General features: G+C 31.4%; 3 protein-coding genes and 1 non-coding gene across 4 annotated transcripts; 3 read left to right on the top strand and 1 right to left on the bottom strand.

Moving 5' to 3' along the window:
* Nucleotides 1-94: 94 nt before the first annotated feature.
* Nucleotides 95-2510, bottom strand: LOC114178567. The gene is made up of 3 exons (XM_028064561.1): nt 2350-2510; nt 970-1121; nt 95-510 (listed from the first exon to the last, which is right to left on the bottom strand). The coding sequence occupies exons 1-3, from the start codon at nt 2417-2419 to the stop codon at nt 493-495; spliced, it is 240 nt and encodes a 79-aa protein (XP_027920362.1). The 5' UTR covers nt 2420-2510; the 3' UTR covers nt 95-492.
* Nucleotides 2511-8610: 6100 nt separating this feature from the next.
* On the top strand, nt 8611-11046 carry LOC114178565 (RING-H2 finger protein ATL20-like). Its single transcript, XM_028064560.1, has 2 exons — nt 8611-9500; nt 10487-11046. The coding sequence occupies exons 1-2, from the start codon at nt 8744-8746 to the stop codon at nt 10945-10947; spliced, it is 1218 nt and encodes a 405-aa protein (XP_027920361.1). The 5' UTR covers nt 8611-8743; the 3' UTR covers nt 10948-11046.
* Nucleotides 11047-13320: 2274 nt separating this feature from the next.
* On the top strand, nt 13321-13393 carry TRNAA-CGC. The gene has a single exon. It is a non-coding gene; the product is annotated as a tRNA-Ala (tRNA).
* Nucleotides 13394-13511: 118 nt separating this feature from the next.
* On the top strand, nt 13512-19439 carry LOC114174933. The gene is made up of 12 exons (XM_028059666.1): nt 13512-14082; nt 14164-14324; nt 14473-14550; nt 15315-15394; nt 15668-15752; nt 16280-16696; nt 17141-17248; nt 17942-18009; nt 18163-18250; nt 18383-18454; nt 18544-18597; nt 18940-19439. The coding sequence occupies exons 1-12, from the start codon at nt 13629-13631 to the stop codon at nt 19018-19020; spliced, it is 1746 nt and encodes a 581-aa protein (XP_027915467.1). The 5' UTR covers nt 13512-13628; the 3' UTR covers nt 19021-19439.
* Nucleotides 19440-23456: the final 4017 nt, after the last annotated feature.

Here is a 23456-nt window from a genome sequence, read left to right as displayed (position 1 = left end):
TGAAAAATAATGTGTCAAATGAATGTAGAATGTAGAAGTGTGTCAAAGTATATTTTTTCAAATTTGAAAGCTTTGAAAGTTGCATGGCACAAGGGAATCAAACAACTATATATTGAATGTGATTCAGACCTAGCAGTTCAGCTTTCCACTCATGGCTGCAACCAGCAACATCCTCGATGGAATATGGTCCATAACAAACACTCTTCTTCTCTTACTCTGCACATTTCCTTGCTAATTAAATGTATAACAAGCAACTGAGGCACCATGTGCCTAGGTAAATTGGCTAGTTATAGAAGTAATAGCATGGACAACACGGTTCTCAATTTCAAAGTTCAAACCTGGTCATTTTCCATTATTGACAATTTGAATCAGTAAACTGTGGACAGAAAACTCGAACAACAAAAAGGAAAAGGAAGCATCGTCAGAAGTTTGATGAATCAGAGTCACAGAAAGAAGTCCAAGATACAGGTGCGTTTTCCAGAACAGTTTTCATTAGAAGCAACCACCCAACTGCCAAAAGTCCACAACTTTAAATTAGTAATAGAAATAAACCAAGGGGCAAAAAAACTTGATTTGACTCCCAGTTATCAAGTAGTGATCAGTCAATTAAGCCAATACTTAGCAAGGCTAAAACCAAAGATGATTAGTATTTACAAAATATAAGTATAAAAGAAAAACACGGGAATATTCTGGGAGGAAGACTTCCTCCATGAAAATATTCACTTTTTGTACAGGTATGTAGGTTCCAGTGTGGGAACCATGCACACCCAACGGTTGGACTTCTCCTGGAGGAAGTTGTTAAGAAGCCTAACTAGTAGCAAAGTTCAATAGTTAGTTGCTCATGCAAGGCTAAGCAGGGTCCTAACCCAGTAAAACTTTGTCTCAGAAAATGTATTTCTTATGAAAAAAAGTAACAAGTTTAATCAGAAAAGGCGAAAAACCCAGCACCAAGAAGGAGATTTTCCATACCAAAACTGCTTCAATTTCTTCTTTGGACACTGGAGTTCTTCTGGGCTGAAGAGAGGCCTTCCCTCCCACTGCTGCGGAAGCATTTGAACTTGAAAAGAATGACAAATTAGCATCAGTAGCTGGAGATGCAGCTTGAGTCTCAGATGCAGAACCTGCAATGAAATTTTTCAATAGAATTGGTAATTTTACTCACAGTCAATCGACAGATAATTGAGAAAAAAATTCTGTCACTCGTCTAGAGGATCCAACTAGTACCAATAACAACCATAATTTTCAAAATACATCCGCTGCCCCAAACGGACCCAGTGGAACAAAAAATAGTTCAAAAACCAGATATGAACCCATCACGATCTCGAAGCAAATTTCCAAATTCTTTAACTATTTATTACAAATTTTCATCTTATAAAATACATAATATGATCTTTCTATGTTAATGTAAAATTTTAGTTAGAGTAAATAGTCTAAATATATGGAAGATGTAGAGAAGTTTTACAATGCGATAATTACGAAGGTTGGGCATGATAAGTTTCTTGATTTTATGATAATTACTTTAAAAGTCATATCAACCGTGAATTTTCATTGGTTGACGCAATGTAAAACCTTTTACAATAACAACATAAATATTTAGTTATCACTAATTCGACTACACTTTCAATCACGACCAAACAGGTATTCCAATTTTAAAAACATTTACCAAAACAACAACCACTTAGCCATATCCCATTGGATTGATCAGCTAGCGACACGGATCAAAATAGACTCCAACAAAAACCATATTTTCAATAAATCCATTTTGTACCCTCTCATCAATCACAACATAATCATCAAAATGAAAACCTAGATTGAACAAAAAAAACGCCAAAAAAATTAATTAAAGCATATTAATCCTTCCTAATATTGAATTTTCAACAAGTAAATGGTCTAATTTGGGACTTCAAACACAAGACTTCTTGAAGGGCAAGCGAGACACCTTAGAATCGTTGATGGGATGCAGATAGAAACACCATTTCGTAAACCATGAATCCTTATGTGCAATTAAAAAAAGTAATACTAATAGCCCCTTAAGCCGAAGTGAACGAAGTCCACTAAAACCATAGAGCTTGTATAGAATAATCGGCACAAAACAATATAGCATCACCCTACAATTTGAATATGGGAGTAGTTCAAGCTCACAAAATCAGCTTGGGAGATGAAGAGTAGATCTCACTTATACATATTACTTTGCCCTTGACTCTAATCAACTTTAGTATTTGACTTCATTCCGATTTTAGGCTCAGATTATTCATTGGTTGTGGCGGAAAATGGCAAGAAAGTGAATGAGAAACTCACAGAGAGTGGAAAACGGAGAAAAATTGAAGAGGAGAGAAAGTGTATACCGACCAGAAGCGTTGGCGCGTCTGTTGGGAAACTTTATGCGAGGGATTCGTTTCAACGCCTGAGTTCCACCCATCGTTCACGCTGAGCTGCTACAAACTCACTTTCTGATTCTCAATTCTCCGTTGTCTCGCCACACATGTAAAGCATGTCAATTGTCCACCCTCCATGTTTGGGCCTCACTATTTACACCCAATATCCAATCAACATTCTATAACTCATTTGCATTCTCTTTTTTTCTCTTCACACCCTCCCCACTTGATTTGTAAGGTGTTGTATTCGAATATGCAACCAATGACTATATGCTTATTCTCTGCTGAATACTATTTGTCCAATTTTTCTTTACTTTGTTTTTTCGCAGAGAAAACTTGATATATTTTTTTCCTTCTTATTTACTGTTTTTCATGTATATTTATTAATTTAATTTTTAGGTGGTTGACTAAAAACATGTCTAAAGCCTGTTTTCAAAAAAAGAAGAAGATCGTGGTAGTGTTATAATTAAAATAAAAATATGTAAAAATTTGGTAAGTAATTAGCCAAAGAAAAGAAAAAAACATTTTTTTTTTGTGTTAGAAATTATATACAATAACAATAAGCCACAATTTAACTGTACAAGACCATAATACAAAACAATAATGACAAACAGCTACCTCTATGTAAAGAAATACTGAAATTGGAAAAGATAATCGTATCGTTGTTACAGTTGAGATTAATAAAAATCGAAATGGAAATTTAAAATTTCACCTAAAACTATTTTATGAAAATTGCTTTCATACATAAAACAAAAAAACATATAAAATAATCAAAAAAATAATTCATTGAAATTTACAGACTTTCAATAATAAATAAGTATAATATTAAATGAATAATCTAAAAACAATAATCTAAAATTCATAATCATAAAAATATAGTATGGATATTTAATATCTATAACTATATATAAAGGGGATTCCCTCTTTTGTGTCCATATTTCAAAATATCAATTTTATCCTTTAAATATAATAATTTATTAAATTTTTAAAAATTGACTGTTATTTTTATAATTTTTTATAAATTCGGCTATTTTTTCTTTTTCTCTTCTTCTTTATTTATCAATGATTATTTTTTTCATCTGTTCTGACATATTTTTCTTTATTTTTAATAAATATAATTTTAATTTATATAACAACTTAATAATATTACATTATTATCACCTACTAATATAATATTACACATATTTAAAAAATATATGCACACAGGCACAAGCACGATAGCGCCTCGTGTCTGTGTTTATGCTAGTAAATGTAATTTGGATAGATTATTTTGAAATGTTAATATAAAAAAGTTAGTTTAAGATAGGTACTAATATTTGTATATTCATCGGATACACTTGCCTATATTGTAACCTAACTTTTCTTACAATAGTAGATTAACTTAGTTTATAAACATTTGCATTTTCTTTTCTTTTTTTCTAAATCTTTTGAAGATAAGAAATAAAGCAAAAATTAATTATATTTTACAACTATTTGTGAAAATTCAAAAAATCCAAAGTAAACGTGGTCTTAAAAATTTTAGAATGCTTTAAATCTTAACAAAACTTTCGCTTATAAGGGTTTCAGAAAGCTTATTATAGGCACAATAACATATATAGTTAACTCAAATTGATAGTAACAGAAGTGCATAACAAAAGCCAAGTATTAATTGGAAACATAATCACATGACTAATTCCAACTTAGTCTAATTTTAATCAAAAGCGCGTTGCATAATTTCTCTACGACCAGTTCTTCCAAACACTTTCTAAGATGCCATCATATAATATTCATCGTAGACCAAATAAGAAACCAATGGAAAAAGAGTGAATATGATTTATTTTTTATTTCAAGTACAAAACAGAAATTAATCCCAATGGTAAATTAAAAATAAAAAGTTTTTCAATTTCAACACGCCATTTCTTGAATTGTTTGACCAAGAAGAAGAAAAGGTATGGTGAAATAGTTTAATTTTCTCTGGATGCTGGTCAAAATAAATCGAGTAAAAGGCTTGATTTATTTCTGCCTTTAAACATTTTTGGATTTTAATTTTTAGTTTTTGATCAAAAATTTAATTGTATGTTTCCCCAAAAAGCCAACAATCAAATTATGTGTTTTTTCTTTTAAACTTATGGAAAAAACTTGTGGAAAAATATAAAATATTAATACAAATTTTATATTAAAATAAGAAAATAATTAAAATAAGAAAATAATTAAAATAAAAATATTGAAATAAAAAAAATCGTATACTTATCATAAGTCTAAAAGTAAAAATAATTTGGAATGATATACGTTAAGTTGAAGAAAACTTTTAGTGGATAATATTTACCATAAGTCTAAAAGTAAAAATAAAAAAAAAATTAAAAGTATGAAAGAAATTGAATGAATATCAAGAGTCGAAATTTTAATACTAAGGAATGAAAAATTATGAGAAAAATATACTGGCATCCCATTCAAGAAAAATAAATAAAAAAGTGAGTGATAAATCATAAAATTGATGGCTATAAACAAATTATCTTAATAAAATCAAATAAAAAAATTTATAATTCAGAAGTCTGTAAAATAATTCTACCACATATATATATATATATATATATATATATATATATATATATATATATATATATATATATATATATATATTATTACATGTGTAACTTTCCTAATTGCAGTTTACTTGAAAAAAAGAAGACTAAACGTTACATTTGACATCTTCATGATTATATCATAAATCCTAATTTTCTTTTATAAACGTAATTTCGTAGCAATATATTAATAACATTCGACTAGTTTATAAATCCTAAAAGCATACTTTATTGAAAAATACACTTAATTGTTTAACTAAACTATTATGTCATTAATGTAGAGAATAAAACCAAAATATGGAGAACAAAATTAGCGGGTGAGATCCATAAAAATTAAAACATAATTGACAAACTTTAACAAATAACTATTTACAAATAAAACCTTAGAACTTTATTATTTTATCTTTGTAACTTTCATAAAAAAATAAAAAATTATTCTATTTGATAACTTTTTCAATTTCATTAAAAATTTATTTGTCAAAAAATTATTTTTCGAAGTAAAATAATGTTTAGGTCACTTTCTAAATCTTTACACAAGTTTTTGGAAATATATTCCACATGTCAATTAAGCAACATGAAAAATAATATTAAAGCCATCATCTCACATGTATACAAAATTATTTTTAACAACGTGATAATTTTCTTTTATAATCTAAAATAATATTTTTAAGTAACTTTCTATTTTTTATTTTTTTATTTATTTATATTTTAGAATTATTTAGAATATATCATTTCAGGTGATAAAAAAATTGTCAATTAATTGTTAAAATATCAGTGTTATATATATATATATATATATATATATATATATATATATATATATATATATATATATATATATATATATATATATATATATATATATATCATTTCAACCATGAAAATAGTGTTTAGAGTTTCACCACAGAAGCAAAACTTGCATGGTTTAAGGAGAATAACAACAAAGGTTATGGGTCAATGACTTGGATCTTGACTAATAGATTTCTAATCACGACTACTTTCATCTCTGGGTCTCTCATTGGCTAAGAAAATTTCCAAGGAAACTAACCTTTTACTATTTTTGCATGCCCGTTTGACGCTTCAAACTTGTGCAAGACCAATCCTAAATCATTGCTATAAATTCACTCTTCCATGCCCCTTTTGCTCAGCACTTAACACAGTTTGTTCCTTCGTAAAACTGATTAACTGAGAATGATTCGCACCATGTTTGCATGCTTCGGAGGAAAAGTGTCACATAAAAAGGCAAAAGTGGAGGCAGTGGAAGTGAGAAAAGGAGTTTACAGAGATGAGTCGAGAGAAAAAGAAAGAGTGAAGAAAAGTGTGCGGTTTGCAGAGGTAGAAGCTACGATAATGGGAGAAGAAAATGAAAATGAAAAGGTGGTGGGAGAAAAAGAAGGGGTGAGAGTGAGGGTTAGATTGACAAAGGAAGAAGCTGCAAGGTTGCTCTCTAAATGCAACGAAGGACCTCTTCAGTTCAAGGACATTGCGCATCAACTTCTCTTCGTCCCTGTTGATCGTCTCTGCATTCAAGAATCTCTCTAGCACTCACTGTACCTTCTGCAAATTTTTTCATCTCTTCATCACTGCAATCCTTCTCCTTCCACTGTAATTAATTAATTACTACAATTTTGTTTTTGTAAAAAATGGTTGTATATGTTAATATAATTTTTTTTTTTGCGTGATTTTCATGTCTACAAAACGAAACACACTCATGAACAGGATCGGATCAGACAGCCGATCCGTGATTTATAACCCTATTCGTAATAAAAAAATTAATTAGTTTATATAAAATTATAAAAATAAAATATAAATTAAATTAAAATTAATATAATCTAATCTAATTAAATATAAATTAAATTTAACTTAATAAAATATAAATTAAATTTTAATTTTTTATGAACAACAAATATTCGTTGATATGAATAATATAATACATATAAACCAGACCTATTTATAAATAAATATTAAAATACATGTATCAATTATTTATCATGAATTTTATTTATAAATATCTGTCACAGACATGGATACTTTTGCAGCATTTTCTCGTGAACAACTTAACTTAATTTATAGAATATCAAAAATTGGTCACCTTATTTGTTTCATGTAATAAATCAGTAAATCAATAATAAAAAAGTAAAACAGTAATAATATAAATAATAAGCAATTCTCATATGATTATTAATATTTGCATAATAATAAATTTATATCTGCACAATACTAGAGTATAAATAGAGTTTACTTAATAAGTATGTACTTTTCAAAGAATTATTATTGCATGATTTTGATGTTTAGGAAACTAAAAATACGATCTTTTTTCAGTAAATTACACTTTCAAGCCATAAAAAGGAGGTTTCATGGGTTCCACATTTCTTACACCATTTCTTCGTGGGCTTTTTCTTGGCCTACTTCTATAATTTTTAACTGCAACCCCACAATTTTAAAATAATAATTTTATCTTTCTAAAAGGGAACTTCCGGAATAATCTTGAAAATTTTCAAAAATATGATTTCTGTAAATTTTTAAAATAAGATTTTCAAAACAGGTTTTTAGGAGGAAGCTTTTCATAACACATTAAATATATTTCAGAACGAGCTTTTCAGAACAATTTTTTTGACATATAAATCAAACCTTTTGAAACAAGTTTTCAAAATATAATTTCTGAAACGAACTTTTCAAAATATACTTTCTGAAACGAACTTTTCGAAATGAACTTTTTAAACAAATTTTTCAAAATACATGAAATGTATCCCAAAACACAAATGGTAGTTTCAAAATGAGTTTTTTATTTTTCAAAACGATTTCTCCCTCTTATTCTTCCTCTCAATGAGTGAATGCATTACAGAGAAGAAATGCAGTAAAACGGTGGAGCAGACAAAGATGTTAGTGACAAAGGCGGTGATGGTATGGTGACATGGAAAGTATTGTAGTCTTTTTCTATTCTATTAAGGAGGTGAAGTTAGTAGTAATGAGGTAGCATGAGGAAAAAGTCTATCGTCATTGTCGATATTTCTTGCACCATTCATTTCCTTCCTACGTCTTACCATTTTATTTAATTCCACTTTTACCTTAAGAATTTTATTACAAACTTAGTGTAATAAAGAAAATATTACACTAGAGAAATATTAACATTATTCGACCGTTCCTTTATTATTATTATTGAATTTAAAGAAGTTGGTGGAAGTGTGTGCCTAATAGGATTAGACCGATCCTTTAATTAGCTTAACTTTACTAGTGAAAAGGATCAATCAGACGAGTTGCCGTGTCAATTTTGGTGAATGCGAAGGGGATTCATGTTTCTTTTATAGACCATAAAAACATTATAAATTCAGTCCTTTTTTTCGATTTTGTGTGTGTAGTTTAAGTCGCAAGCAATTTGAACTTTTTTAACTCTCATCTTTCTAACCAACATGGAAATACTGATTTTCTTTCCCTTTTTTACAACTAAGACTGAACTTTGCCGTGAAAGTTTTTCCACACGACCATAGGAAACTGAAGGAAGCAGTGAATCCCGCTGCCACTTCAGCTGCATTCTTTGTTCTTTATATTTCTGTTTTGTCTCTTGCAATCGGTCATTTGTGGAACAGTTCAATGGGAGTGCCACGCGAGTGCCCTGAATTGACCATTGTTGACAATTACGTAAAAAAAAATTGACTTGGGAGGTTCCATTTTCTACTTCCCTCTCTTGGTGACTTGTTGGGAATGCACTCACCATTAAAGAAACCCCCCACACCCACCCTACCCTTTCCCAACTCAAAACACAACACTTTTCACTCTTAATTATCTCCCTCTCACCCTCTCAAATCAATGGCTACCTCACTCATACTATGTTCTTTCTGTCTCCTCCTTTTCCATCTCCAAACCACAAGAGCCAACAACAACCAACACCCTAACTGTGACACCTTCAGATGCGGCGGTGTAGACATTCTCTTCCCTTTCGGTTTGAAACAATCCAACCAAGATCCTCGCTGCAGCTATTTCCCAGTTCCAAGCTTCCAACTTTCTTGCATCAACCGCACACAAACAGTTATAGACATCCCAGGTTTCGGGAACCTCGTCGTCAAAAACATCGACTACGACTCCCAAAGCATCCAAGTCAACGACCCCAATGGATGTCTCCCAAAACGGTTCTTACACAACTGGAACCTTTCGGGTTCACCTTTTATTTTGAACCCCAGGATTTATGGATCGTCTCCCTTCAACCTCACTTTCATGCGTTGCCCCTCAAACGTCACGGGCTCGTCTCAGTTCCCTCCGTTAATGCCGATTTCGTGCCTTAGCGACAACAACCGAAACTATTCGGTGATAGCTTCGTGGTCGCAACCTATTGTGTCGTCAACGATGATGCCGGAACTGTGTCAAGTAATGTCTCATTCTCTTGTTCCTCTCCCTGTGTTGGACATGCCCATGTGGCCCTTCTGGCCCGATCTCAACACAGACATTGAATTGGTGTGGACCGAACCCAGGTGCGGCGATTGTGCACTCAGTGGTCAAGTTTGTGGGTTCTCTGATAAAAAAAATCAAAGTCTTCGAGTTGGGTGCTTCCCTGGGGACTCCGGCAAAGGTATGGTTTTGATTGATTACTTTGCTCTTCAATTTTCGTTTCGTGGTTGTGTTTGATTCACAACAACATGCGACACGTTGACGCTATAGTTTAGTTGGTTGAGGTTGTTTGTCAAATTTGTAGTTTGGTAGGTAAAGGGTCGATTGATTGAGAAATGAATAAATAAGCAATCAAGCAACTCTTTGTCAACTTCGGGTTTAATGCCGCCATCTTCAGAAATGGATGGCTGTGGTGGAAGTTGACAATATACGCGAAAGAGAAATAACGTCTTCTTATTTCGGAGAACATAGCTTAATTATTTCAAATGTTTCTTCTGAGGAAGAACAAACACATTGTTTATGTGGGATTCAGTAGAAAGATTAAATTTTCACAGCATGATGATAAACTATTTTATAGAACAAACCGTGTCGGAAATAAAAATGAAATTCAGTGAGAGCGACTGGATTTATTTTGTTGCCAAATTTCAAACGACTGAATTTATTTTGCTGCCGAACTTTGAATAAAGAATTTTTTTTTCTCGAGGAAACCAGAACCAGTTTGATCACAGTGTAGGGTTCTTTGACTTTCGATTTATGAAAATGGATTATTGGCTCATAATTTCCATTAAAAAACAAATTGGAACACTAAGCATGATTGATGATGAGTTGAAAATATGACAATCAGGTAGGAAAGAATTAGAGATGAGTTGGTTTCTTTCAAGGCGTGAGTCATGCACTCCAACTATATATATCTTAGATTATAAAATAATATTAGGAAATTGTCAAGGTTCAGTTCGAGTATGTTCCACAAAGGAAGCAAGCCTTATGAATTGACATCTATAATTAAAAATAATTATATAGTATTAGTCAGCAATAGCCTATATTTTTCTGAATTCTTAAATCGATTTTTATTATTCAATTTTAATTAATACTTGTATGTAAATAGTAGAAGGTGAATAGAGATATAAAAGAAGGTTTATAAAATATTACTTAATTTGATGTACACAGGTCTTTCGAGGAGTGCAAAATACGGGTTAACCATTGGAGTGGGAATACCAGGTCTGTTATGCTTAATCGGGATTTCGTGCTTTGTCTGCGGCAAGTTTAGGAGGCTGAGCCACCGTCGACGTGGCACGCATCTTCCCATGAGCATTTCCCTGCAACCCGTTCCTTTTGCGGCGGGTCTTGACGGTGCCACCATTGAAAAGTACCCGAAAACTCTGATCGGAGAGAGTGGTCGGTTATTGAAGCCCAGCGACAACACCTGCTCAATCTGCCTCTCAGAATATGAACCCAAAGAGACGCTAAGGAGCATTCCGGAATGTGACCACTATTTTCACGCAGATTGCATCGACGAGTGGCTCAGGTTGAACGCCACCTGCCCCCTCTGCCGGAAATCCCCGGAAACATCCACGGCTTCCTTTTCTTCTTCCTCTCCCGCTTCCTCCTCCTTCTCCTCTCCACAATAGACACCCTTTGCTTCTCAATAAATTGTTACCAAAACCTTTTTCAATTCATTTTTTTTCTTTGAAAAAAGAGTTATTCAAAATCACAATTTGTTTTTTCAATTCTATTTTGTTACTGTTGTTTAACCACGACTTTGAACCAGGCCATGCCGCCGGTCAACGCATAATACAGAGAAAAAATATTGAATTTTCCTAATATTCAAAATGAAGGGTTAAATACGTTTCTTTCCTAATCGTAATCAGTTTTTTTTTCCTTAATTTTTACTTAATTTAGTTCTTAATTTTGAAATTAGAAAAATGTGTCGATTTAATTTTTTTTAACTAAATTTTATTAAATTTTTTTATTTTTCAAATATATTTTATAATAAATTTAACATTTAAATTATTAACATATTTTATCATTTCAATATTAGTTAAAAAATATTAAAAAACAAGGTTGAAATATAAATTTAACAAAATTTACTTAAAAAATTAAATTTATATAATTTTAAAATTGAAAAATTAAATTAAATCAGTAATCTTTAAAAATCGAGAATAAAAACATAATTAATCTAAAATAAATAATCACGACAAAACTTCGATGGTTTTCAACAGAATTTTTTTTATTATTGCTGTAAAGTTAGGATGAAAGATTTCTTTTAGTTTTATTATGTGCCGGCTTGTATGTTAAACCATTTTGATAATGTTTTATTAGACACCGGAAAGTTTGTATAAATTTGACCGTTAAGTTTAGGTAATTCATCGTAGTCATTCTACTTTCCACAACATTTTTTAATTTTCGATCTATACTTATTAAATGTTTAAATTTTTATTTTTTTTAAGATGTTTTCTTTTGAATAGATTGGTAGAAATAACAGATATTACTATGGTTGATATGTTAGTAAGTTTTAAGTGCAAACGCAAATAAGCCAACAAGCAGACCAACGATATCACTTAATAAGTGTCTCTTGATACATATATATATATAAGCACCCTATTTTTTATTCAACACCTATCCAGTATTAGTAAAATAACATTTTTACTTTAAAATATATAATAATTTAAAATTAATTAACTAAGAAAGAATAAAAAGTATTTTTTTATTAGGTGTTAGAAAGGGATATGAAGATTGATAGGTGTAAATTAACATTTTTCCTTTCATTTATTTGTCATGAGAAAATTGCCGCAACAAGAGTTTTGTTTTTCTTTTTTTTCCTTTTGGTAAATCATGGTTCTTTTTTATAGCTTTATAGCTTTATGGGATTTTAGATTTGTAAATTGATGTTTTGGTGGAGTGATTGATTTTGGGGTTTTCGGTAATCAGATACTATTATTTTAATACATACAAAACTTTTATTTACACCTTATATTTACTATTTTACTTTTTAATTTCTTAATATTTTTACAAATACAAAGGTTGTTTTTTTATTAATCAAAATATTTCTAAAATTAAATTGTCAAATGATACAAGTAGTGTAAAAAATCATTTTTTTTCTATAAATATAGTTAATAGCTGCATTTTCTAGATAGTTACCCTCACTTTAGGAACTCCTAAAAAATGAAATATTTTCTCAGTTAAATATATTTTTGATTTTTTAATTTTTAGTAAATTTTGAAAGTTTAGACCAATTTAGTCTTTCATTTATTGAAATACATAATTTTAGTCTTTTAATCAAATTTTATTAGGTTTATTTGATGTTTCGTATGCATTTCAAAAGTGTATATGAGTTGTTTATACTGTTAGACATATTCTTGCTGTAATGTTGAGTCAAATACTATTATGAAACGCACTTAAAATGTTAAATAAATTTAACAAAATTTGATTAAAATGATTAAATTTACGTATTTTGAAAAACAAATGACTAAATTGATAAAAATTTCAAAATAAACTAATTTTAAAATTTACTGAAAATGTAAATGTAGAGACGAATAACATATTTCATATTTCACCTGTATCAAAATTGTAGCAAATACAATGAATTCAAATTACTTAGTAAATAACCAATTCAGTAACAATAAAATAATCTCATAAGATTAACTAAAAAAAAGTTACAACTTAAAGAATATACAAGGAATCAAGTCAAACCAGCTTGCAAATAACACCACAAAGAAGTAACATACCAAAACCAATAGATTAAAGAAAAATATTTACCTTGAATTTCTATGTTAGTAAAAAGAGTCTCATCAATCATATGTCAGTCTTCTTTCATTAGATAATTAAATGAAGAAAATAAAAATATTAAATTAATTTAAAATAAAATATGATTAAATTAAAAGAAAAATTATGATGGTAGAATAAATAAAAATGCAGGACGAAGTAATTTATTCAGCCAATTTCAACAATTCAGTTATCATATTAAATAATATGACAATACATTATACATAACAGTCAAAATCGGGGATGTAGCTCATATGGTAGAGCGCTCGCTTCGCATGCGGGAGGCACGGGGTTCGATTCCCCGCATCTCCACATTTTTATGTTTATTTTCTTCACAATCCAAACCATTAGTGTTCTGATTATTTAAAATCTCGAAGCAAATCAACGGCCACAACGTACTAAGTTATCCAGTACATCGCAGACTACTCTGGAATTGGATTCACCCCTCTCTCTTAACCACCTCTCATTCCTAATCTTCCTTTCCCTCCCACAACAAACAATGTAAGAGCCATTCCCTGGCGCCACTGCCACCATTTCACAGCTTCGCATGCTTTCTGACGTTTCTGCTATGACTCTAAATCTCTGCACTCCATGCTTCTCTCGCGTACTCCATCACCCTTCTTCTTCTCTCCCCAAACTCTCCGAAACCTGCGTCAACCACGCCGCCAACACCAACTCGCCTTCTCCCTCTCTATTTTTCACCACTCCCTCTCTTTCCAACCTTTCGCGATTCCTTAATTCCAAAGCCTCCGTCAGCGAGAGCCACAATGAAACCTCCGACGATACCGCCAACATACTCGACCAACAGCTCCTCCTCCAAGTCGCTGCCAACGCCAAAGACGCCGACGAGGCCTTGCAGATTATCGCCGACAATTCCTCCCGGAACGGCGGCTTCGTTTCCACCTCTGACTGCTGCTCCGTCATATCCGCTGCGCTTAACCGCAACAATCCTGAACTCGCTCTTTCCATCTTCTACGCCATGCGCGCCAGTTTACATCCAGGTTATTTCTCTCTTCAGTTCGCGCTCGTTGTGTTAATCATCATTACGATTTGGTGACGCTGTGTTTGTGTGGTGTGCTTAGTTGACGATAGTGGCCCTCTGGCTGCGAGATGGAAGTGGTCGCGGCCAAATGCAAATGTTTATGCACTGTTGATTCAGGGTTTAGCGGCGGTGTTAAGGGTTTCTGACGCTCTTAGAGTGATTAAGTATATTTGTGAGGTCGGCGTTTCACCTGGTGAGGAGGTACCGTTCGAATTAATGACATTGCAGTGAATTGGATCGTCATGTGTATATGTTGTGGTGGATTTGGCTTTTAGATATGTCGTGGTCAATGTTGTTGCAGGATTGGACTTGTTTTTGACCCCAATGTTAACGGTCTTGATTGTTGCAGGTACGTTTTGGGAAGGTAGTGAAATGTCCTAGTTGTCGGATTGCTGTTGGTGTTGCACAGCCACAACAAGGTATTCAGGTATTCCTCCCATGCCCGTGCCGAACTTTAATTCTATTATTACTACTTTGATTTTTTTATGTAGTTTATTTCTCCTTCTCTGTGGATATCTTTTAATTTAATGGAACCATGAGTCATCGGGAAATGGTGTAAGCTTATCCTTCATCGATATCCATCTAGTGAGCAATTAACTGTGTACCCTTCCCTCTTGCTTTCGAACTTATTCCCTTGGGCATTATGGATCAAATAGTAACTCAACTACACCATTGCCAAGCTTTTATTCCATTCTTGGAATGCTAATATCGACACAAAATTTATTATAAGAGCACCTTGTAAACAAGATATATTAATGTTGAATTTTGCCGATTGGAAGCTTATTTTGAAAAAGATGTCTGGAGCTCTGTGGGCTCTAGCTCTATTCCATCACTAACTCTTTCATTTTGCTTCAATGTTTCTGGGTGTAATTTCTGACACGAGTATTGCTGATTTGTTTTTTTTTTTTTGTCTTATTCACAATTCCTTGATGGGTTGTTGACAATGAAGGTTAATCTTCTGGCGTGTACAAAACTAGAAATGACTTTTGTTGTTGTTAAGTGTGAAGTAATTTCCTGCTGTTGTCCATTGTTGAGATTCATAAAGCCATCCTTCTTATTGGTTATCTGCAACACCTTGTTTTTAATGAAACTCTGGATAAGTCTCTCATGATATTCTCAGACGTATTTACCTTTGTGAATTAATTGTGATTGTACGATAGTTTTAACTCAACTCAAACATTTGTACTGCAGATAGTATCATGTTCCAAGTGTCGCTACCAATACGAACTTGTTTCAGGTGACATAGTCAGTATTGAATCAGAAGAAATCAGGTTGGTTAGGCATATCATTCTATTCTTTTCTTACATCTGTTCACTTAACATAAAAAACATATTTAATGTTTGATTTTTGAATTTCCATAAATCCATAGATTTTCCGTTTTCCATGGGAAGCACCATACATAAGTTCTTCCAGTGTTGCTCTCCCCTCCCCCAGTTTATTTTTCTGTAACCAACGTTTGTCCTTTTGTTGATACATAATGAATGTGTATGGTGTTGATCATGGAGTATTCACTTTTTCTAAGGATCTCCTCCTGCCGAACGCAGCATGGACATATCGGCGTGGGAAAGGGGGTTAAGATACGTGAAACTGAGGAAGCAAAACATTCCCTCTGCTGTTCACTCTATTGTGGTAGGCACTCTACACTCACCTTCAACATGTGATAGTTAGGTTGTCTAATAGTTGTTGTTGGGACTCTATATAACTTGTACTGAAGTTGGTTAGTTGGCTGCCTGTGAACAAGGAATACCTTCTTAATGCATTAACCTTTTTTGATATCTACTTTTTTATTTCTGCAAATCATGCCCATCCTTATAGGGCTTTAACTCATTTAATATTTTTTTTTTTGTGTTTATATAGTGTATTCAATGTTGAAAGCCCGTTGGCAATTTCTATTTTTGTTTTGTGAGATTTGATTACCAGTTCTGGTTTCAGCTTGTTGATTTGTTGTACAGGTGAATACCTTTTAGCAGGTTATGTTTTCTTATAGATTTTGAGAGACTGGTGCTTAGTTTCTAAGTGTGTTTTTCCTTTTAATATTAATTTGTTACTGAAATCACCTCATGTCAATTACTGGTATCTTTACCTTATGGTTCATCTTTTTGAAGTCTCATACATATAACCTCTTGATATCTATCTTTCTTTCTCTTTCTGTTTAGGTGCGGACCCCTTCTGGTATGGCTCGCACTCATAGATTTGCAACTGAAACAGTTGATCTGCCAGCCCAAGAAGGAGAAAGGGTAACTGTTGCTGTGGCAGCTCCATCAAATGTATATAGAAAGGTGGGCCCCTTTAAATTCAGTCCAAGGAACCCTGATTTCTATCCCGGGGAAGCTATGTGCATAACAAAGCACAAAGATGGGCGGGAATCACTACTGTTAAGAGCCCCAAGAAAAGAAAATTCATCATTGCTGAAACCCTCATTCCTTTTTCCACTTATCGCTTTGTTGGCCACCGGGGATGCTGCCTCTGGACTTATTGACCCTGGCCTTCCCCAGTTACTATCAGTTGTTGCAGTTTCAACCCTTGTTGTTGGGTCTACGTTGAACACCGTTGTTCTTCCCCAGTTTAATCAGGTACTTTATTCATTATTTTTTTCTACGTTGAGGGAGGCTCATATATCTTTCCTCAACCCAATAAATTTTAATTCTCAAAAGTATCAATTTTCTGCTGGCGATACCATATAATTTTCTTTCTCCCATAAAAAAGTAACTTGAAAGAGATAGTTGTTTTTCAGTTGGTACTATAATATCTGTGATTTAAATTTCCTATTCATGGCCAAAAATAAAAAATGAAACTCTTGTTTTACAATGATTAAGAGGTTGTACTTTGTTTTATTACTGCAAATCCTTTCTTTGAGAATGCAAGAAATAGGAAAAAGTTAAGACTCTTAAAAATTATAATTCCTTTCCTACCCTATTATGACTAGCTGGCCCCTTGATTTATTGCTCACAATAAATCAATTATGAACGTTCTCAGGAAAGATTTAATAAGTAATCTGCTTTTATTCCTGGTTTCAGCTTCCACAGAAGTCAGTAGATGCAGTTGCGATCAAGCAACGACTATTATCTCAATATGATGTTCTTCTGTCTCGCATCAATGACCTCAAAGAAGCAGCTGAAAAAGAGGTTTGCTACTTCATGATTTGTGATTAGCAGGATGAACCGACCTTTATTTATTTTGAAGAGCAAAGGGATTCCAGCACTTATAATCACAACAATCTTTTGGAGAAACTGTCAAGTTCACATTCAAAGGAGGGAAAGCTGCATTGTACTTTGCCTCAAACATGAGCTTTCGTACTAGCAAATTCCCCCTTGGATTAAGTTTTCGTTTAATAAATGTTGCATTGTTTAAAACGAAAATTGAGAACTTTTACAGAATATTGTCTTTTAACTGACAACTAAAATATATTAATAGTAGATAATATTGATATCTAAGCCACTTGGAACCGTCCTTCATTGTCTTATAAATATTGCTCTATATACTTTCCATAATAAGAAGAAAGAAAGGAATGGCAGTGTGATATGATAGATATCTAACTCTGATTGGCATAAAAGTCTTGTGCAAAATGCTGCTTCGAGGAAAAGTCAGCGTGATTTAAAAGAATGCAAGAGAATGATAATTGATTGGAACATTTAGATTATATACTAGTAACTTCAGATGTTAGTATATTCTGAAAATCATTCGTACAAAGTTCCTTTGTTGTACTGTACATCTCATCCCAGAATGAGAGAGTAGCATAATAGTTTACTTTCCCTCCTGCTTCCTTGAAAATGTACCTGTAGCTTGAGTTATATAAATTTGATTTTTTACTTTTGTAGATTTGGATGCTAGCTCGAATGTGCCAACTTGAGAACAAAATTTCAGCTGTTGGAGAACCTGCTTATCGGTAAATTGCTATAGCATCACACATCTCTGATTGTAGAAATATTTGTTCACCCCCATGATCGATTTTGTTAAGGTCCCTTGAGATTATTTTTTGTGTCTTCACTCCTTTTTGTTCTAGTCTATAGTTGCCATTTATCTTTTTGTTTATGTCCAGGAATCGGAGAAGTAAAGTCAAGAGGGTGCGAGAGAGTCTGCAAAACTCCCTTAGAGGACGGATTGAACTGATTGACAGCTATGCTAGGGTATGTTTTCTTAAGAAGTTCGATATAATATCTGCTCTCCTGAGAATTACAAAAAAGCAAGTTCTTGTTGTTGCTTTTGTAATACTCAATGCAGTAAATGTATGTAATACTGTGATAGTACTCTTTGGTCAGATTTCCTCAATGATTGAAATCGAAGTGGAGATGGAGACTGATGTTCTTGCTGCTGAAACTGCTAGTAATATGGTAAAACTACTTAAACATATGTTCGTTTTGGGTGATGACATCTTAGTATAACAAGTTTTTTTACTTAGCTGAGGGTCCATGTATTGCAGGACAGTATCTCAGAACAGATAGAACAAATCATGGAGCTTGAAAATTTGGAGGAGGTTTGTTTTCTATTCCTCCCAGAATTATTATGAACTTCTTAGACTAGGAAGTAGAAAGCCTTGCAGTGATATCATTTCTATCGTAGATTTTTCTTTCTTCTAATATCTAGCGCAGCAATTAAGATGTCATTGTCCCTCGTTCCTGTGATTTGGATTAAAGGCCTCAGACATGTTGACCTGTATGGGAGATGAAAAACGTTACATATCTGTTGTGCCAATCTAATCTAGACTTAAAAGTGGGTTGGTCCTAATCAGGACATTTAATGTGATAGTAACAATTTGGTCCTTGTAGCATTGGGGGTCTTGGCTTTGTTTTGTAACAGTTTTTACTTTTCAACGCAGGGATGGAAAATTCAAGCAGAAGCCAATGATGAGGCTGAAAGACTTCTTAGTTCCCAGCCCATGCCTCTGGACGAAGTTTGACGCTGTATTGACGCATCTGATTTGTGTGCTGTATCATTGGTACAGCTTCAACGTCCAGCTCAATGATCTTTTCTTGACTGAGCAAAATATCAGCATCCACTCACCAGTGTCTTTCAGCAGACAAGTATTGAAATTTTGTATCTTATAACAAGCACCATTTTGTCACCGGAAGGATTGCATTGTATATGGGAATCTCTGGCATCTAATGCAAATATTTGGTGCAATTGAAAGCCGCTCTCACAGTTCTCGAAATCAAAGGGAGATGACTACCCAACGTGGTGTAAATTCATTGTTAATCATGGTTTTATTTTAAGGAACGTGTATATCTTGTATGAAATCATTATCTTTATTTGTTATTTTTGGTACTGGTTTTTGTTGATCGATTTCAAGTCAGGATTGGATGGCCAACATTTCTAACCGGTTATTGTCCATACTCTCCGAATTTATATTGTCTTTTAAAATCTTTTTTGAATTTCACATAGGTGGAATGTGATTATGATTGACAAAGGAGGGGTTTTAAGAGAGCAGTTTTTTTTTAATTTTTTTTTAATTTTTTTTTAATTTAATGATTATGATGTTAACTTTTAATTTTTATATTAAAAGAAATGAAGAACAAGGACGCATGATCAACTTTTTGGAGTAACATTTAATTAAAAAAGTCATATTGTATTGATTATTTTGCTTTTAAGTTTTATATTTAATAAATAGGGAAAGTCAAATAGTCAAAATGTTTTCGGTATATGTTTTGCTACGAGGATGCATGCTTTTTGTGGACGTGTACTTTAATTTGTAACAATCACCAATTCAACACTAATCGTATAATATTTTCTTTTAAAATATAAAATAATTAAGATATATAATTGTAGAAATAAAAATGTTATTCTTTTTATTAGGTGTTTTATAAGTATAGAAAAATTGAGGAGTGTATTTAACATTTTCCTTGTTATCCTTCTTGAAAAAGGGTAGAGGACGTAACTTGAAAGTAAAAGTTGATAATAAAAATAACATTATTTTATGATGTTGTCTCATAACAAAATTCATATTATAATCAAATATGATAGTTATCATATCTTATCGTATAATACCTTCAGCACTAAAGAGTTGAGGAGAGTTTTTTCATAAATACTGGTGAGCTAGTAAAATAAAAAGAAAATTAAATATTTTTTAATAGACTGATCTATAAATTTCTTTCATGAATTTTTAATTTTTTAACTTGTATATTTTAATTATAAAAAAATGATTTCCTTTTTTTTCTTTGGGTACTTAGGAAAGAACTGGTCCAAATAAATTGTTAGCCTGAAACTCGAACCCATCATAAAACAGCAGAAAATTAAAGATGCTGTAAACTTTATGAATCAAGCAGTACATAAAAAGGTGGAGGACACTTAGCAAACAGATTTATTTGCTTCCACATGAATACAAAGTATCCTCAGCTGCATGCATCACTGTTAGGAAGGTTTGATAAGTGGATATACTAAACTTACGGAACCAAAGACACAAAATTAAGTCAGGTTTTATAAAAAAAGAAATCTTAGTAGTTCCAGTCAAACGTAGCTTAATTGAAGAAGATCAAATGATTGATATCAGTATGTTAATGGTGTTTACAAATACGTTATGGTGTTTTGCAAATAATTTTTATTTTATGTTTATGGATAGATTTTATAAAAAAGTACTTAAAGGATAAACTTTCAAAAAGTAATTAAAACTAACTATTTTTAGAAAAAGTTAAATTGTGTTTTATGTAACATCCCAATTTATAGAATTACCTTGTTAACTAAAGCATTACATATTTCATATCAAATATAAACAAATATAAGTATATAATATGTATTTACAATGAGAACTCAAGTTAATAATTACCGTTCGATATTATATAATAAATCAAAGAAGAAATAAGCACACTTGCTGGCTCAATTGACTCTAATAGGTGTAATAATTCCAATTGTTCATACTAATATGCTCATTCTCAATTATTCCACAAATCAAACATCACTTTAACATAATATATGCCATGTTCTATAACAACTTCTCATTACAAAATTCACTTAGCAAGGTTCTTCACAAATTTAAATCCAATCAAGTAAAATCATGCTACTTAAATACCAAATTTAAATCAATAATGTTGAACACATTAAACTAAACCAAGCAATTTACGAACAAACAATTCAATCATTCTATCATGATTAACATACACATAGGTGAACAAGATAAATAAAATTGTACAAAATATTATTAGTTTCCTTTTACGTGGACAAGATAAATCAAATTACCACACGAGGATATAACTATCTATACACACATCAGATCACAAATTTAAATATATTATAATGATTACAACTAAATAGATATTCAATTTGAGTTATTTTGAATCATATAAATAAATCTTACAAGTACATGTGCTTCAAAATGTTAAACTAACTCAAATAAAACAGAAAATAAACTTATTCCGTTTTAAATTCTAATGGGTCAGAAATATAAATCTCTCTACTATTAAAAATAAATATATTTAACTGTTACAAAATAAATTATATCTCATCATATTATACATCAAATGCTACCTCACACAACCACAACTAATTCTTTTTATAAGAAATTACACACACACACACAAAAAGTTTTGAATTTTATAATAACTCAATGATTTGTCCATCTTAAAATTTCATATAGTACAGGAAAAAAAATTGAGTCTTTTTTCTTCTGAAAAATTAATCTATAAATATAAAAGACAAAACAAAATGGTAATTGGAATGGAGATATTTTCATAATGAAATCGTTAGTGAAATGATGATTTTCGATAATGAAGCCGTGGTATTAAAGATGAATTACTAGTTTTGTTTATTTTTTCTCCAAAATCATCGAAACCAATAAATAAATAATTGCAACATTTTAATGCAAAAATTGAGAAAATATCTCCTCTTAATGAACTTTTGAAAAAAAAAAACAAAAAACTAACAAGTAAAAATCACTTGGTTTGGTTTTTTAGTGCCTTTTCCTTGCAGAGTAATGCTAACTATAAACTCGTTAATAATGTTATGTTAATTATTTTGTGACCCTTCATGTGAGGGTAGAATAGGACTCTCCAAAATTAAAATATTATGAAAGGCTTCGTCAAAATTCCATACAATGATTGTTGACATGATTCCATGTGATATGAGTCTTCTTTACTACTATCCGTTAGAAAAAAACAACTATTCTACATATTTTTTAACAAAATATTATATCAAAATAAAATAATAATTTATTTTGTTTTATATTCCTTTTAGGTTGTTTTGTTCCTGCTTTTGTTTTGCTCTCCAAAGGCTGCATTGAGAAGGACTACTTCAGATTCCGATCCTTCTTCTATCTACCAAAACACCAATCAAGGACCATAGAAGGTCCTACGATCATAAACCTAAAAGCTTCAACTTTATTTAGATTACAATAACATTTTGAAACTGTACTTTATTTTACTATTATTTGATATTATTTCTCATAATTATTATCTTTTAAATATAAAAATTAATTTTTATTAAAACTATTTTATTTTTGTAAAAGTTTTCAAATAGTATCAAACAATTTATTTTCCTTACCAAAAGGCTTTATAACTTTATGTTGTAGTAGGCAAATAAAAAAAAGACACTTGTTCTAAGATAATCGTAGTGGGTGTCATTTCCAACAAAATATAGTCATGCACTAACTTTGTTAAAAGGCTTAAATTTACATTTGTTTCTTATTTTTGTTATTTTTATTTTTGTTTTGTGTTCAATTAGGTTCTCATTTTCGTCAATTTTTTGTTAATTTGGTCCTTTTTACAAACTGTGTTTAAACCGTTAACGTTTTTGAACAGTACATGCCACGTGTCAGCTTTTGTTTTTTTGTTTTATTTTTATTTTTTTAAAAATTAATTTTAAAAAAATTGTCCATGTGTCAAGTCATATTGTACCACATGTCAATGTCATTGTCACATGGCACAATTGTTAATTGACATGTCGATAATTTTTTGAAATTAAAAAAAAAAAACAGTAGCTGACACGTGGTACTACTACTACTGTTCAAAAACATTAACTATTTAAACAACGTTAGCAAAAATAACCAAATTAACCAAAATTTGACGAAAATAAAAACCTAATTGAACATAAAACGAAAATAAGAATCAAATTAAATAAAAACAACGAAAATACAAATAAAATATATATTTAATCTTGTTCAAATCTGACAAAATCTAAACTATAAAAAGTATCATTAATCATTGTTTTGTTGATTATTTAAGATTATTATTATTATTTGTTTAATAATAAATTATACATCACATTAAATTTGTGTTTGTTAGGCTATCACCAAATTTGGCAGCTCAAAATTTGTCTCCTTCGCCTTTTCTTGTGATGGAATGTGTTGGGATGAGTATCATAATCATCAACTTGACATGTTGATTGCTATTGATATACACAAGTTTTGCT

The sequence above is a fragment of the Vigna unguiculata genome, chromosome 3 (assembly GCF_004118075.2).
Source record: "Vigna unguiculata cultivar IT97K-499-35 chromosome 3, ASM411807v1, whole genome shotgun sequence".
NCBI lineage: Eukaryota > Viridiplantae > Streptophyta > Magnoliopsida > Fabales > Fabaceae > Vigna > Vigna unguiculata.
Note: the sequence above shows the minus strand (reverse complement) of the source record. Positions and strands in the feature narration are given on the sequence as shown.